The 17,485-nt window shown below is 24.0% G+C and overlaps 1 protein-coding gene and 2 non-coding genes across 3 annotated transcripts; 1 reads left to right on the top strand and 2 right to left on the bottom strand.

Moving 5' to 3' along the window:
• Window positions 1-243: 243 nt before the first annotated feature.
• Phum_PHUM443920 lies at window positions 244-316 on the bottom strand. Its single transcript has one exon. It is a non-coding gene; the product is annotated as a tRNA-Val (tRNA).
• Window positions 317-1,165: 849 nt separating this feature from the next.
• On the top strand, window positions 1,166-1,237 carry Phum_PHUM443910. Its single transcript has one exon. It is a non-coding gene; the product is annotated as a tRNA-Val (tRNA).
• A 7,892-nt stretch (window positions 1,238-9,129) lies between these two features.
• Phum_PHUM443900 (elongation of very long chain fatty acids protein, putative) lies at window positions 9,130-10,629 on the bottom strand (the record flags this gene model as incomplete). Its single annotated transcript, XM_002429581.1, has 8 exons — window positions 9,130-9,233; window positions 9,323-9,488; window positions 9,566-9,702; window positions 9,770-9,875; window positions 9,954-10,010; window positions 10,098-10,181; window positions 10,260-10,450; window positions 10,572-10,629. 8 exons carry the CDS (start codon window positions 10,627-10,629, stop codon window positions 9,130-9,132), a joined length of 903 nt encoding a protein of 300 aa, XP_002429626.1.
• Window positions 10,630-17,485: the final 6,856 nt, after the last annotated feature.

Below are 17,485 nucleotides of genomic sequence, written 5' to 3'. Positions count from 1 at the left end.
AAACTTTATATTTCAAACATATTTTTTTATTACCCTCTTTCCCACCAAAAAAAAAAATTATTTAATTTTATAAATACGTTTTAAACATTTTATTCTAAGAATGTAACAAGAGAAAATTAATTTAATAATTACTTGATGATGATGATGATGATGATGAAACATTTTACGGTTAATTTTAAAATTCATTTTTTATGTTTTTATTTTATTTTTAATAAATAAAAGAGAGAGAGAAAAAAAAAATTATGTTTTCGCCCAGGATCGAACTGAGGACCTTCCGCGTGTTAGGCGGATGTGATAACCACTACACCACGAAAACTTGATTATACGAGTAAACTAGTTTTTAAAAAACGCAAAAAAAATAATAATAATAATCAGGTGTTCTTGTTTTTTAAACCTTGCCCAATGACCTTTAAAGCCTGATATTTGTTTTGTTTTGCTTTTTTTTTGCAAACTTAGAGCAAAAATTTTGAAATTTTTCGCAAATTCTAGCAAAAAATAAACAAATATGGCTGCGTCAAAAAAAAAAATTTATTGATTTTTAAATTCGTGAGGTCATATTAATATATATATATATATATATTTACAAGACTGCAAATAATTTTTATTCGTTTAGGGATTGAATCGTTGTTTGTTTGTCTGTTTATTTATTTTGCGTGAATGTGGTGATGGTAATTTGTGAGACCGCAGAAACTTTGATATGTGCAGGAATAATAATAATAATAGAACTGACCGTTTGATAATTTTCAAACCGATTTAACAAAAGGGCCTGTGTAAATTAAAGTACAAAAATTTTTTCTAAGGAAATCATTATTATTATTGATTATTTTTAATGAGAAAAATTTCGAGATCCTATTAACAAAATTAAAAACCCGTTTCGAATTATTTGTAAACGTATTTGTGTGCATACGTGCGCGCCCATTTTATTGAAATTTATATATTTTAAAGGAGGACTATGGGCACACTTGTTGAAATGTTTGCGATGATAAATTTTTAAATAAAACTTTTCTTTTTTTATTAAAAGTAATAAAACACAAAAAAAAATCTTTTTAAAGCACAGACTTTTCAAGTAATTATTTATTTAAATTAAATTAAATTTTTTTTTTTTTTTTAATAAAAACGTAATTAATCACAAATGCCGTGAAATAATTATCAAATAATAATACGGGTTTCCGTGGTGTAGTGGTTATCACATCCGCCTAACACGCGGAAGGTCCTCAGTTCGATCCTGGGCGGAACATAAATTTTTTTCTTTCTTTTAATGCATAACAATAATATTTTATTGCCAATATTTTTTTTTTTATTTTATTTTATTTTTTATTACGTAATAAAATTTTATTTTTAAATAAAAAATATTTTTGATTATTTTATTTAAGGGGGAAAATTTATGTAAATCGTATTAAATTACTTTTTTTTTGTTTGTTTTGTTTTAATTTTTTTTTCTTATAAAAATTTAAATTTACAATTATAATAATAAAAAAAAAAAATTTCGTCTTGTATTCGGATTCGAACCTGTAACCCTCAGCACGGTAACCGTAAGGCAAAGACGTCAATGAAATTATACGCTGATTTTAACAATTATTTAAAAGTCGAGTACTTAATAGCGATGAATAATTTAATTACCATTCATGGGAAATATGATAAAACTAATAGTAATAAATAATTACGTAATAAAAAAAAATGTTTTTAATAATATTTATTTAAAAAGCAATAAATTAACGGGCTATAAATAAATAAAGTTACTTTTTCATTGCTATATTTTATTTTTTTATTTATATCTCGCATGAATTATTTATATATATATTTTTTTTTATTCTAGTTCTACGTCATTTTTTTTTATTTCGGTTATTTTTTTGTAAATATTATTTATGAGTATTATTAAAATTTTTTTTTTATTTATCAAAAGGTTTTTAGGAAGACAAAAAAAATTCATATTATTTAAATAAAATAAAAATTTTTTTTGACTTGTTTACTTGTGAGGTTTTATTTTTATTTTTTTTTAAATAAAATGTAATTTTTGATATTAAATATAAATTTTTGTTTTTTTTTTTTTAATGGGGGGGGGGTTCAGGAAGAATGAGAAAAAAAAGGTAACGAAAGTAATTAATTTTTTATTATTGATAATATAGAATTTTTTTTCGAATAATATAAAAATTAAAGTTAATGTGATTTTTTATATTGGAAAAAAAAAAATACAAATCAATAATAAAATGTAAATTTTACGCAAAATGAACTTTTTCTCTCTCTCTCTATTTTTTTTTTTTTTGTATTTTGAATGAAAAAAAAAAAAAAAAGGAAATAACAGGAAGTTTTTTTTTTTCATGTTAGAAATCACATTTTATAAATTAATGAAAAAATTTACTTTGGCTTCCATATATTTCAACCCTTTTTTTTCCCCATTTTCCAGCCTTTTTTTTTCTCCAGTTAATTTTTTTTCTTTTTCTTTTTTAATTTCAATTTAATTCCATTGAAATGTTTTTTTTTTTTTTAAACTCGAAACAAGTGGTAAAACTTTTTTCTGTTTTTCCGATTTCGTTTTAGTATAGGGATGATTTTGTCATTTAATAATTATTTTTCTTTCTTTTTCTATCTATTTAAATATATTTTTAATAATGTAATCATTTTCCCCCATTTTATGTCAAAAAAAAAAAAAAATTAATATTACGAAAGAAAAAAAAATTTATTTTAAAAAATGACGTAACGAATACTTTTTACTTAAATCATCACAAAAGAAAATTTTTTTTTGTTCTTTTAGAAAAAATCATTCGATCGAATAATAAAAAAGATTTATTCATACTCAATGACAAAGTGAGATTAAATGGGCGAATGGGAATTTACAACATTTCCGATGTCGAATCATAACAAAAAAAAAAAAATCATGTCAAAATTTGTAATCTAAAAGATTTTTTTTTTTTTTACAAAAAGAATGAAAAAATCGTTAAAAATCATTTTTCATTCTTGTCAGACATTTTTTTAATTTTTCTTCTTCTTTTTTCCTTTTTTCCAACTGATTATTTCGTTCGTTCGTAACGTGATCGTTTAATCAACACGTTAATTGCACGTGTTTAAAAGAAAAAAATTTAACGTGTAACAGTTTACAATGATGTAAATTTACGTAATTAATAATATTAACCAATGACGTGAAAGTATTTTTATTCGACCAATCAAAAAAAAGTTTTATTTTTTTTTAAATTTTTTTCATTGGTCAAAATTTTCTTTTGTTCTTTTCTTTATATATATTTTTTAAAATAACAGTCAAAATGGTAAAAAAAAAAGATCGTTTTACCTGTTTAATTAAAAAAAAAAGGGGGGGGAAATTAAGAGATCGTAATTAGTTTTTTATTTATCATTATCATTATTATTATTATTTTAGTTTTTTTTAACTACGTTTTTTTAACTACGTTTTTTTAAAAAAATTTTTTTGAATTTAATTGTCGGATGAAAATAATAATAAAAATTGTAGCCATGTGTCGCCAATTACTAATTACGCAACTACGTCATCTCGTTCCATAACGTCGAATAAAAAATTTAATAATTAAAATTAAATATTAATATATTATTATTATTATTATTATTATTATTATTATTATTATTATTATTATTATTATTATTTAAATATATTTTTATTAGATAGATAAATGATGATGAAAGTGAAAAATTAAAAAAGAATAATCGTGCGAAAAAAAATTTTTATTAAAAAAAAAAAAGGAAAAACTCGGAGAAAATCGTTTTCCGATAGATTCTAGCAGAAAAAAAAATTTCTTTTGACTACATTAAAACAAATTAAAGAAAAAAAAAAAGAAAATCGGATTTTTATTCTAGATAGTTCGAAAAGATTTTCCTTTTTTTTTTTTTTTTAAATAAAATTACTTGAAAATTCGCATGATTGAAAATTTATGGCAAATTTTTTTTTAAATTGCGGAAGTTGACCTACCCCCCAAAAAAAATATTGATTTAAACATCCGGTTTGATTTTCTTCCTAATTTTTTCTATTTCGTTTTATTATTATTATTTTCTTTTTTGTAAATTGATTTTGAATTATTTGCTGTTGACAAAGGAATTAAATTATCATCATGACGAAACATAAAAAAAAAAAACTGTTAATAATTAATCGAACAAAATAAAAAAAAAAAAAATTTTCAAATCGGTATTCCTTTTTTTTTCTAAATAGAATTTCGTTAGAAAACTTTCTTTTTCATCATCATTATTATTATTATTATTTGTTTTCCTTCACGTTCGACAATTCTTTTATCAAATTTCTTTTTTTTTTTGTTGTGTCAGTAGAAAATTTCGTTAAGAAGAATTTAAAAGGAAAAAAAAAAAATTTTTTTTTACGTTTGAGTTTAACGTTTTTTCTTTTTTCTTTTCTTTTTCCTTTAAATTAAATAAAGTTTACGATTAATTTGATTAAAAGTTTTTTTTTCAATAAAGACATTTGCTATAATTTTTTTGCTATTGTTAATATTTATAAATATTTTATATACTCACGTTTGAGAATAGGACGGGCGGAGAAAAAAAAAGTTAGGCAACTTGTAATGCACTCCTTAAATAATTTATATATTTTTGTTTTCCCCTATTTTTCTTTTTTTCTGTTTTGTTATTAAGGTTATTATTATCGTTATCATCATTATCATTATTATCATCGTCAACGCCATTATTTATATTATACGGAGGATCGACATTAATAATGTAAATTTAATGACCTGATGTAAATTTAAAATAAGTTTTTTTTATACAAGAAAATATTTTAAATATTTAAAACAAGAGCAACAACAACAACAACAACATCATTTTGTTTATTGTTAAGGAAAAGAATTTTCTAGAATAAAGAAATGAAGGAAAGAAAAAAAAAAAACCTTTTACACCGCCACGTCTACCAGACTAATTTAAATTTCTTTGTATTTTATAAAACTATATAAAATCAGATCATTAACTTTGATGTATAAATTCTTATTTCTTTGTTTTAATACTCTCTCATTTTACTTTTATGCCCTTCATCCCTTAATAACATTTTCAATTTTTTTTTCTTTTTAAATTTAATTTCTCCCTTTTTTAGTATTTATAAACCTTTAATAATACTGATAATGATAATAATAATAATAAAAGAGAGAAAAATAAAAAGGAATTATAAAATCTATATAAAAAAAATTTAGGATTTTTTTTTGCGAATTTTAAATGGGAAAAATTTAAGGGAATTGAACTTTTATCAGTTATCATAAATATTTTTTCGTTTCCTTTTAAATATTTTTCATTTCCGGTTTTAACCTTTTGTTTTTTTCTTTCCACTTCCTTTTTTTTTGTGCGTCTCATTTAAAATTTTTGTTAATTTGTTTAGTTTTTTTTTTTTTTATTATGAAAACGTTTTCGTGGAAGGAAATTTTTTTTCTTGCGATTGGTAACATTTACCGGATACCGAATTTTGAAAACGAAAAAAATTTTCTTTTTTTTTACGTCTTTCTTTTTCCCCCTTTTTCAAAATTGAATTTTATAATTAGGTTTACGTAATTAAATGTTACTTTGTTAGATTTCTAAATAAATTTTTTTTTTTGTTTTCCCTCTCTTTGGCCTTTTTTTAATTACATTTTTCGTCTGCTTCTTTTTTTTAAAAAAAAAAAAAAAAAAAAAAAAAAAAACTCTTGAAATTAAGTAGACAAACTGTAAATTAATATTGGAAATATTTTTTTTTTCTTTTGTAAATGAAAAACTTTCAATAATAAATTTTTAAAATTTTATTTGGACGCTTTTACTTTTTCTTTTTTTGTTTGTTCATTTTATCATAAAAAACAAAAACTGCTGACTGTTAAAAAAAATTAAGAAAATTTTATTTTTAATCGGTGACGTCAAAAAAAAAGAAATTCCCATCGAAACCAGTAAAGAAATAAAAAAAACCGTTTATAAATATTATTATTTTAAAAAAAAGAATTATTATTAATTATTTTGATGCTGTATTCTCAGTCACCAACCCCACCATCACCACCACCACCTTCATCACCACCGCCACCACTGTCGTTGTTAACATAATTAGTTTAAAAATAAAAATTTCGAAAAAAATAAATAAATAAATAATCAATTTACCAACGTTTTTTTCTTTTTTCGTTTGATTGGATTTTTTTTTTGAATATTACGTGGTTATTTAATATTTACCGTCAGTAATTTCAAATGAGTTTTTTTGTTTTTTTTTTTACCTTTTTTAATTATATAAATGTATATAAAAAAAAGAAATTTTATTGTTCCATTATGGTTTAAATATTTAATTTTTACTTTATTTTAACTCATTCTTTTACCCTTTCTCTCTCTCTCTCTCTCTCTCTCTCTTTTTCTCTTTCTCTTTTTTTGCGTTATTTTTTATTTCGTTCTCAGCGGGTTACTAACAATTAAATAATTTTTTTTTTTTTTTTATGATGAAAAATAAAATTTTATAGGAAAAAATAAAAGGACAAACCGCAGCGATTGATAATAAAAAAAATATATATTTATATACACGTTTTCCACATTCTTATATTAACTTACATTACTTTAAATAGAAAATTTTTGGGAAAAAGGGAAAATTTTTCGATGAAAAGGATGGATTTTTACTTGATGGAACGATCTGTGAAAACTTTTATCCAAAAAGTAGGGAAAAAAAGGAAAGCTGAAAATTACATTAGTTTTTAAAAAAATAAAATTGATAGTTTTTATTATACCATTTTACTTAAGTTTTATTTAAAAAAAAGAAGTAAAAAAAAAAAAAAGACAGACAAGAAGAAGAATATAGAAATAAAATGAAACAAAAAAAAAACAAACAAACAAACAAACAAACAAAACGAAATAAAAGAAAAGTAAAAAAAAAGAAAAAAAAAAGAATCAAATTTTCTTTTTTTCAATTTATTTATTTATTTTTTTTTTAAGTCTTTTCTTTTTTTTAAAAGGTCAGACACGTAAAAAAAAAATGTCTACTGCTTTTTTTTTTTTTAATACGTTATTTTCATCATCATCATTGTAATAATATTATTTTCATTTTTTTTTTTTTTTTATTATGGATTAAAAAAAAAAATATCGAATGTTTCTCATCAATCTTAAACTCAACATTTTTTTTTCTCATCATAAAAAATTATTTTTCAACCGGTTTTTTTTTGAGGTTTAAACGTCTTCTGCTTTTTTTTTTTTTAATGATAAAACTAACAATCTTCTTAACAACCTTTCTATCAATTTTTCAAATAAATAAATAATTTTTTTAATAATAATTTCAAAACCGAAATCGTAATAAAACAAAAAACATTTTCCCACGCGTGAAATAACGCTTCGATTTAAAGGTCAATAGGTTAAAATAATCGTTTTTAATAAAGTTTTTCGATGGTAAAAAAAAAAATAAGTCATAATATCGATAACGCGAGTACGTACGTAAAAAAAAATTTTTGTAAATTACTTTTAACACCCCCCCCCCTTAATAAATTTCAAACAACAACAACAATGGCAAAAACAAAAAGCGACAACAACAACAACAACAATGAAACTGTATGAGAAATTATAAAAGAGCCAGCATCTCTTTCCTGTCATCGACACAAACGGCAAACAAACACAAAAAAAAAGGAAAAATTTTTTTATTTAAAATTATTACGTTGTATGTAATAAAATTGTTTTCAACCACAAATTTAGAATACAACAGATGATTATAATATATATTTATAATCAAGGAAAAAGGATAATTGCGGTTTGAAATATTTTAAATTAAGTAATCAAAAAAGGTTTTTTTTTTTTTACTTTTACTTAAAATAATAAAATGGAGGCGGGTGGGATGGGGGTGGGGAGGGTTTTCCCAAAAAACTTCACAATCAAAAGTTAAAATGAAAATGTGATTAACTGATAATAAAATTTTAAATCTTATTTAAATTTGTCCGTCGTAAGTTTTATATATAAATTTTAAATAATAATAATAATGATGATGATGATCGTAACGAAAATAATAGATTTTAAATGGATTCCTTTTTTTTAATTTTGTCACCATTTAAATTTAAATTTTTATTTGATTTGGATTTTGAAATTATTGCTTCCCCCCAAAAAAAAAAAAAGATTTTAACGACGACTTTGTTAAATTTATATTAAAACAATCGACAAACTCCTTTCGACGAACGGATAAACGACAAACGTGAAAAAAAAAAAACAATATGTATATTGTTGAATTATGAAAATATTTCAATATGGCGTAGAAATTACGTCATAACGGAAAGTCTGATTCGTTTTTAAGAGAGAGCTTCCGGGTAAAAGTAATAAAAGACATTATTTTGAAATTTTTATTTTTATTTATTTATGTTTTAGATTTTATTCTTTAGGCGTTATCGAAAATTCTTTTGTTAAAATTTGTTTGTTTGTTTGGGAAAAATTTACCGATTTTAAAAATTTACTCTACTCTGGTCGGTGTGCGTGTGTAAATGTAAACGATGCCGACAAGTCCTGTGATTTGTGTAAGGGGAAAAAAAAAAAATTTACATTTCCTCATCAGTTATGGATTTACCAACCTCCCCCCCCTTTCCCCTACCCCTCCACTTCCCCCACAATAATAATAAAAATAAACGAAGGTAATAAAAATGGCCGTCTAGACTAATGGCGAAAAGGTGAACATCGTCGCCTAAAACCATTTTTTTTATTTTACTTAAAAAAAAAATTTTTTTTCACTCCTCTCTTTTAAATAATTTTTAATACAACTAATTACACGTCTGATAATATTACATTCAAATATATAATTAAAATTATTTTGTCTGTTTTGTTTTTATCTGAACGCGCGCGTCGATATACTCAACAAACTTTCGCCATTTTGTTTTTTCAAACAACACAAAACGTTAATAAAGCGTTTAAAAAATGAATTCGAATCATTTTTACGATTTTGATTAAAAAAAAAAAAACTTTAAAAAAAACTTACTTCACGTAAGTTTAATATAAGCCACGTAGCTCATAATTCGTTTAAAAAACTTTTTTAAAAATTTATCTCATTTTTGATTGGTTGATCGTAAAGTCCGCGTTACCGTTTTTGACCGCAACACTATGTGAACGTTAACGCCGGCGCTTTTTTGTGATTACGAATAAAAAAAAATTCGTTTAATTTAAAAAAACCGCGTATTAAATCACCTTTGTATGAACGAATGAATTCTTTTTACACTACAAATCTTTCTTTGTTAGGTTATAATTACACTTTGAATCTTCCATAACATTATTAGAATTCCAATTTTTAGACGTTTTTTCTACTGTGACGTCATTAACATCTAAAATAAAGATAAAAATTTTAAACTTTTGGTTTATATAATTGTGATTGGTTTGTTTGTTTGATTGTTTGTTTTGTATTATACCTAACCTTTTGTTTTTTTATCTTTTTTCTCTCTGTAAGCTTTACGATAAAAATCTACAAATAATATGACGAAAGCAACGTCTAAAACTAATATCCATGATACCAAATGCCAATTTTGCGTGCACTTTCCCGATATTATCAATACGTAAATCATGACGATAGCAAATTGCGCCTAAAAATGAACAAAAATTATTGTTTCCGGACGGGGTTAGGTTCTCCACAACCACGAAAAAAAAAATGGCGACATACCAATTGCATTTGAGTGATGTGACGTTTCCACCAAATATATTTTTGATATTGTGGACCCATGGCTGCCATCATGTAATAAAAATACATCCAAATGTGTACGAATAAATTTGGTATTCCGAAAAATGCCAAATTACCACCTTTACAAAATAAAAAAAAAATTAAAAATTTTATCTTTCACGTAAGTTTGTATAAAAAAAAAATTACCTGGATGAAATTTAACACCGAACCAAACAGAAAATGGCATCGCGGCGTGATGGAAAACGTGTAATAGACTCACGTGTCTATCTTTTTTTTTCAATACGAAAAATATCTATTTAAAAAAAATTTTATTTTCTGTACGCATAAATAATAGTAATAATAATAATAAATCGTAAAATTTTTAACTTACGGTATCTAAAAGTTCTGTTATTTTCGAAAGGAAATAAAGGTGACACAATCTTATTTCCTAAAAAAAAACAAAAAGGAAAAAAGTGACAAATGTGACAAAAGAAAACAAAGGAAAACGAAGGAAAATTTTTTTTTTTTTTTTTACCTTTTCCGCGATGGGATTCAATAAGTTAAAATTAACCGGAATGCATTCCAGGAATCCGTAATTATTATACCAATGTGACACAGCCTGGAAATTTTAAAAAATTTTTATATATATTAAGGAAAGAAAAAAAAAGCAGATAAAATAATAATAATAATAATTCACCTCGTAAAACATGACGGCGCTAAAAATTGATTGCGCCGCATTATAAATAATAATAATATTTTTTAAATTATACGGTTTTCTATTCGTCATAAATTTTGGGCCTAAATGAAGTACAAAATAAACGTAAGCCGCACATATTCCAGCTATCGGAAACGGATTTTTCATTAGTAATAAATTTTCCACTCGCGGATCTGAAAATCCGTTAATAATAATAATAATAATTACAATGTATTCAGTTTAAAACAAATGGTTTAAAACGATGGTAATAATAATAATAATAACAACCTGCGTATTTGAATAAAACGTTGTAACCATTAACTACTTCCTTTGTTAAAAAATCTGCGTACGTCATGTTGCCTTCTTCCACCATTATAGCAGACGATAATTTTTTTTTTTTGACCTAAAAAAAAAAAAACAAAAAAAAATTAAATTTTATGTCTTGTTTGTAGTTGTTGTTACGAGTCGTTGTAAAAACCCTTTTTGAAAAATTATTATTATTATTATTATTGTAATTCGCGGTTTTAACCTGTTTTGAATTTATAAATTTTTCGCGGGTTTTTTTTTATTTTAAAAGAATTTTTTATCATTCAGGAAAATTATTATTATTATTGCCGCGTAACGATAAATAAATGTTTTTGTTTGTTTGTTTGTTTGTTTGAAAGGTTTGTTTCGAATCGACTTTAATTAAATAATAATAATAATTCATTGTAATTAAAATAATTTGTTTGATAAATTAATTATTTTTTTTTTTTAAAGTTACGAAACATTTTCGAAGATAATTTCTAGAAAGATCTTTTGAACGTATCGTCGTGCTCTTCCCCACCTTTTTTTTGTTTAATTTCTCGCGAAAAAAAAAGTTTAGAAACTAAAATCTTACGAAATTAAACGCGTGCGTTATTTATATTTTTTCATCTCGTAATTTTCTTTCGATCATTTTTCATAATAATAATAATAATAATAATAATAATAATAATAATAATAATAATAATAATATCCGTTGGTAAATTTTTCTTTTTTTTTTGTTTGTTTGCTTTTGAATTTACGTTTGTGTTTGTTTTTTTTTTTTTTTTACCTCACGCATAATCCTTGACTTACTAACCCGATAGAATAAATAATTTTAATCAAGAGAAATAGAGAGTGAGAGAGAGAGAGAAAGAGACAAACTGTCAGACAAGTAAAAGTATTTTGACACTTAAAGAGGTTATAACGACATTAAAAAAAAAAAAAGTGGGTACGTGAGCGTGTCAGATTTGATTTTTTTTCTTTTAAATTTAAACGACCTTAACAAACTTTAAAAAAAAAAAAAATTAAATAAAAACAAATTGAAATGTCGCAAAAAAAATAATTAAATATGGCGGTGGGTTTTTTTTTTTGAAATTATGAGTAATGTAAAAAAATTACACGTTTGAATTTAAGAGAAATGGATTCTTTTTTATAAAAAAAATCCTCCTTTTCCTTTCTCTCTCTCTCTCTTTCCTTTTTTCCTTTTTTTTTATCTTTACCAATCAACTTTTCCTTAAGGCTTTAAGCCTCTTTTTCTTCATCCTTTTGTATTGTCATTATTTATTACGTTTAATTTGTTTCCGGTAAGATAATCTCTCGTTAGTTTCTAATTTTTTATATTTTTTTTATCGATTTTACCCCGCTGCCGCTGACGTCGCCACCGTCGCCGCCAATTCCACTAATCCCGAAATTCATTCCTTTTCTTTTTTCAATTATCATACATTTTTTATCATTATTATTATTATTATTCGTTTTTCGATACGGATGAGGAGAAAAAAAATTAATAAATTAATAATTAATCGATCATATATATGTAAAAACAAATAAAAATAAATAAATTTAAGGTTGCGTGTGTGCGTAGATGAGGTTAATAAACTCAACGTAGATAACATGAACCCGGTTTATCTATTGTTAAGAGGTTATATTAACATTTAAATGACTTTAACAGCAAAACAGACAAAGCTTTTAAATCCCAAAAGGATTTCGTACATATATATATACTTTTGACAAAATTTAATAAAGGATTTATATAAAAGAGAGAAAGAGAAAGAGAGAGAGAGAGAGAATATGCGTTTAATTGTGTTGAATTTGAAAATTTGGAAATATGAGAAGGAAAAGGTTTTTTTTTATTTATATATTATAGAGGGGGGGCTGGGAAAAACAAGAAAAATATTTAAAAACGACAAGACTAAAATTTTATCGTCCATGTTGTTGTTGTTGTTTTTTATTATTATTATTATTATGGATGTTTAAACATCATAAACACGTTTGGGTTTCGGTCTGATGAAAATTAACAAAAAGTATGGCAAGGATGAATGTACGTATGAGTCAAAACCTTTGGGTAAAACCTTAAGAACCTTTTTTTTTTTTTAATAGAAAGTATACAAAACAACGAATAAGTTGTAATAAAAGAGAGAGAGAGAGAGAGAGAGAGAGAGAGAGTCGAAACCTTTTTTTTTTCTTTTAGTTAAATGAGAAAGAATGAACTCGTTACTTTAACTTACCTTACCTATTCGTTGCTTGAAGCGATTAAATCTCAAAACCTTTTTATAAAAGAATTTTTTTTTTAATTTTATTCTCATTAAAATTTATAAAAAAAAAAAAGAAATTTTATTCTTTTTGTTTTAAATATTGTTTGAAATACAAAAAAAACAAAAAAAAAAATGGAAAAGGAATTGAAAATAAAATTGGCAACAAAAAAAGGAAAAGGAAAAAAAGAAACGAAAAAAATAAGTTTTTTGATTTTTAAATCAGTGTTATTGAAAATTTTTTTTTTGCATGATCGATGCCTCCTTTAACGTTTTTTTAATGTAGGAGGCTCCGGCATATGAAAAAATAATAATAATAATATTTGTTTCAGAAAATTGTTTCCTTTGATTTTTTTTTCTCTTTCTCTTTGTCAACCTCTTTCTCACTTTTTCTTTCTGTTTGTTTTTCTTACGTTTTATTTCTCTCTCTCTTTCTCCTCCTCCCTTCCCCCCTCTGTCTCTATTTACATTCTAAAAAAAAAGCAAACGAACATTTTTTTTAAGAATCATTCATTCATTTTTTTTATTTTATTTTTTTGTACCTTTTCCTTCTTATGAATTTTCTTTATCACAACCAACGTAATTTTTGTATGTTTAACATATATAAAAAAAAGGAACCGAAACCTTTTCAAAATCTTTAACATGAAGAAAAAAAAGAAAAAGTTATTAGTGAAAATTAAAGAGTGCCAACAAGGAAAATTAATGATTTTTTTTTTAAATGTAAAAAAAAGTTCGAGGAAAAGAACGAAAAGAGACAGAGAGAGAGAGAGAGAGAGAGAGAGAGAGAGAGAGAGAGAGAGAGAGAGAGAGAGATAGGGAAATAAATGAACGTAATGAAAAGATTTAAAAAAAAAAAAAACTTTTAACAATTGAAATTAATAATAATAATAATAAAACTAACAAAAATTTTAATTAAGTTTTTTTTTAAATATTAAATTCGTTAAATAAATTGTAATTAAAATTACTACTACATTTTTACGTGTAATTACCTTGCGAATAACTAAACTACAACGTTTTTATTCATATATTCTTCCCTTCCTCCTCCTCCTACTCCTCCTCTACCTCTTACAAAAAAAAAAAATTCATTACGAAAAGAATATAAGAATAAAAAAATAATAATAATAATAAAAAGGTTTAAAAAGGGTTTAATTTATGCCTGAGACAAAAAGTTAAAATTAGGTCAACGAACGTAAAAAAAAAAAAAAAATAAAGGAAAAAAGGTAAAAAAGGAAAAAAAAAGTTTTCAGGATTTCAAGCCAAAAAAAATCATTATTATTATTGTTATGCGAGTGGGCAAATTTCAATTTGAAAAAAAAAAAAAAAATGGCCGTTTAGAAAATATTTCAAAGGTTTTTAAGGTTCGTTCGGTTCGTCTAAACCTTGAACTTTTAACCCCCATACCTTTTTTGTTTTTATTTATTATAGTCGGGATTATTTTGGGGAAGGGGGTTGGAAAGAGAGAGAAAAAGGTTTATCCGTACATCAAATCCTTTAAGTATTTTTTTGTATCTTTTAAAAAATTTATCCAAAACTTATCTGGAAAAGACTTCTCAATCTTTTTCTCCTCCTCCTCTCGCCTCTTTCAAAAAAAAAAAAAAATTCATCGGTTAAATTTAATTTACCATCTAAAAACAAACAAACAAACAAAGAAACAAACAATCATTTTAAATTCGTTTACGGTTATTTTACTTAAAACAAAAAAAAAATAAATAAATAATAATAATAATTTTCCGATTTAATCAGGCTTAAATGGTTTTCTCATGGGGTTTTTCGATCTCACCTTTTTCCCTCTTTCCCTCCCCTCCCCCGATTCACCCTCTGCTCCCTCAACAATAAAAAAAAAAAAAATTAAAAATTTCATTAAGCAAAAAAAAAAAAAATTGAGTTAAAATTTATTATTAAATAAATTAAATGTCGATTTTTTTTTCTTTGATTTGATTTTAAATTGAAATTAAATTAAATTAAATTGTAATTCGTTTTTTTTTTAAATTTAATTTGATTTACTAAAAAAAAAAATGATTTTTAATATAATTTAAAAAATTGATTGATTTAAATAACGAATGAATGACTGAAAGTAACGATGATGATGATGATGATGATAAGTAGAATGATTTTAATTCACGTCATGGATGACCCTAATCATTTTTTTAAAAGTTTTTTTTTTTTTTTTGTGGAACTTTAAGCAGAGCTTTAATTTTTTTTTTTTATCTTATGAGGTTTCCTCCCTTTCTTCCTTAAAAAAAAGAAACTTTTCCCATCGTCCTGCATAAGAAAAATCTTTGGGAAAAAAAGTTTTCACTCATCATTTAAGTTAAATTGAAAAAAAAAAAAAAACTGGAAGAAAAGTTTTTTTTTTTTTTCCAAAACGTTAAATTACTTTTTTTTTTTCGAACCTCCCTCTCGCCTTCCCCCCTTTTTTGTAAGGATGTGCAGATGGAGTCAACCCTAGGATCTCTTTTTTTTTTCCTGCCAATTTTTTTGTTTAAACGATCGAAATCGATGATGATTTTCTTTTATTAAAACATTATTTAAACCAATATCATTATTATTATTATTATTTAACAGTTGAAATTTGGGAATGGTTTAAAATTTAAATGTATTCATTCCAGAATTTATTATTATTATTATTCCTTGGGAATTGGTGTAACAAGGTTTTTCCTTTTTTTTTTTTTAACTTATCGAATTAATTTTATTGAAATTTCACGGTCCCCGTCGTGTTACCTGCTAACAAAAAAAAATTTATCGACAAACGCATGGAAACGACCGAAAAATATAAAAATTAAAAAACCTGTTATGTTGTGACGTCACTAAATACAGGTTATAAAAAAAAAAGTGACCGTCGAAGACGGTTTTTTTTTTCTTTCAAGTTCAAAGTAATGAAAAAAAAATATATTTAATTTTTCGGTTGAAAATTTAAAATGTTTTTATATCCGGGAAGTTATTTATTTATATAAAATAATTCTGGAATTTTCCATTCCGGAATTATTATCAAATTAATCGCTTTTAAATTAATCCATTTATATTTTAATAGATTTTAAAAAAATTTATTTTTCCTAAAAACCTTTTCTCTCGGTCACACACACACACACTCATGCATTCTCTCTTTCTCTCTCTCTCGTTTTTCTTCTTCTTTTTTATACTTTCAAAAGTTCAGGGCACTTTTTTTTATATGTAAAAAATTTTTATATAAAAAAAAAAAAAACCTGACCGGAATCGGAAATTTTTTCAAATCGAAAATGTCAAATTTCAAGGTATAAAAAAAAATTATTTTTTTTGTCTGTGTTTGTATGAAAATATCGTAAAATTTAAGGAAGAAAACAACAACAACAACAACAAACCACATTCCTTATAATATCGGTAATTTTTTTTCCCGTTTATTATTATTATTATTATTATTATTATTATTCGGTTTAAAAAAAAAAAAAATTTCCGTGTAAATTAATGCAAATGACAAAAAGATATGAAAAAATTAAATTTTGTTTGACCACGTGATCAATAATTTAAATAATAATAAAAAAATTTTCCAATAATTGATTTCGTTTGTTAGAAAACTAAAAAAAAAAAAAAATTATATCACGGATTATTATGCACAATGAAAATGTTTTTTTTTTTTAAATAATGACGTCATCAACGCATCACACAAAAACGCGTCGTTTTTTTTTATTTAATTTTAAACGTTGCGTATTAATTTTTTTTTTTAAATAAAAAGTCAAAAGTAAAAATAAAATATATATATATACGTATAAATAAATAAATTCGCGTTCTTGACATTTCACTTCCGCTCATTTTCGCGGTTTTTCGTCACAATTAAATTTTCAAGTAGAATAATAATAATAATAATGCGAATGTCTAAAAATAAAAATTATAGACTTTTTTTTCTTTTTCTTCCCCTTCCTCATAATTAATTAAACTTACGACAGAAACGATAATTTACAAAAATTTAAATTTTATAGCGCTATTATTTCGCTATAATTAAATTTTAAAAAATAAAAAAATAAAAAAATTTTTTTAAAACTAATTATTCAAAGTTATAATTTTATTATTATTATTATTATTATTATTATTATTATTTTGTAACGTTGACGTATAAGGAGCTTTAAATTTCAAGAAAAAAATTATTTGAAACTATAAAATTTGACTAGAAAAAACAAATAAAATGTTGCCAACAATAAAAAAAAAAAAAACTTACGTTGATTTAAAATTTTTTTTTTTTTTTTTTTTAAAAAGAAAACATTTTTTATAAAACGCACGTTTGCATTGTTTAGTTTCACTAAATAATAATAATTTATTATTGACTCGTTTTCGAAACATGTTGTCGATGTTTTCTGGAAAAGAGGGAGGAGGGGGAGAAGAAGGGGAAGGAGGAGGAAGAGACGAAACGGCCGTTAAATAATAATTACGAAAAAATTTTTTTTTTTTTTTGGGTGGGAGAAGGGAGAGAATAATAACAAACTACCTGTTTGTACGAATTTGCACTCACGCGCGTGCGCACTCTCGAACAACAACAACAACCAAACGACAAGTAATCAGATGGTTTAATTTAAAATTTTTTTTTTGTCTCTTCTCTACTCCTTCCACCCCCCCCCCCCACGGGAATTGCCATTTTATCCCTTTGGATATAAATTCAAGGGAAAAATGGAAAACCGTTAATGATTGATTAACGATCTCCCATTATCGAGTGGGAAAATAAATTTT

Source organism: Pediculus humanus, genomic scaffold (assembly GCF_000006295.1).
Source record: "Pediculus humanus corporis 1103172108213 genomic scaffold, whole genome shotgun sequence".
Taxonomy (NCBI): domain Eukaryota; kingdom Metazoa; phylum Arthropoda; class Insecta; order Psocodea; family Pediculidae; genus Pediculus; species Pediculus humanus.
This window is presented reverse-complemented; position numbering and strand designations above follow the sequence as displayed.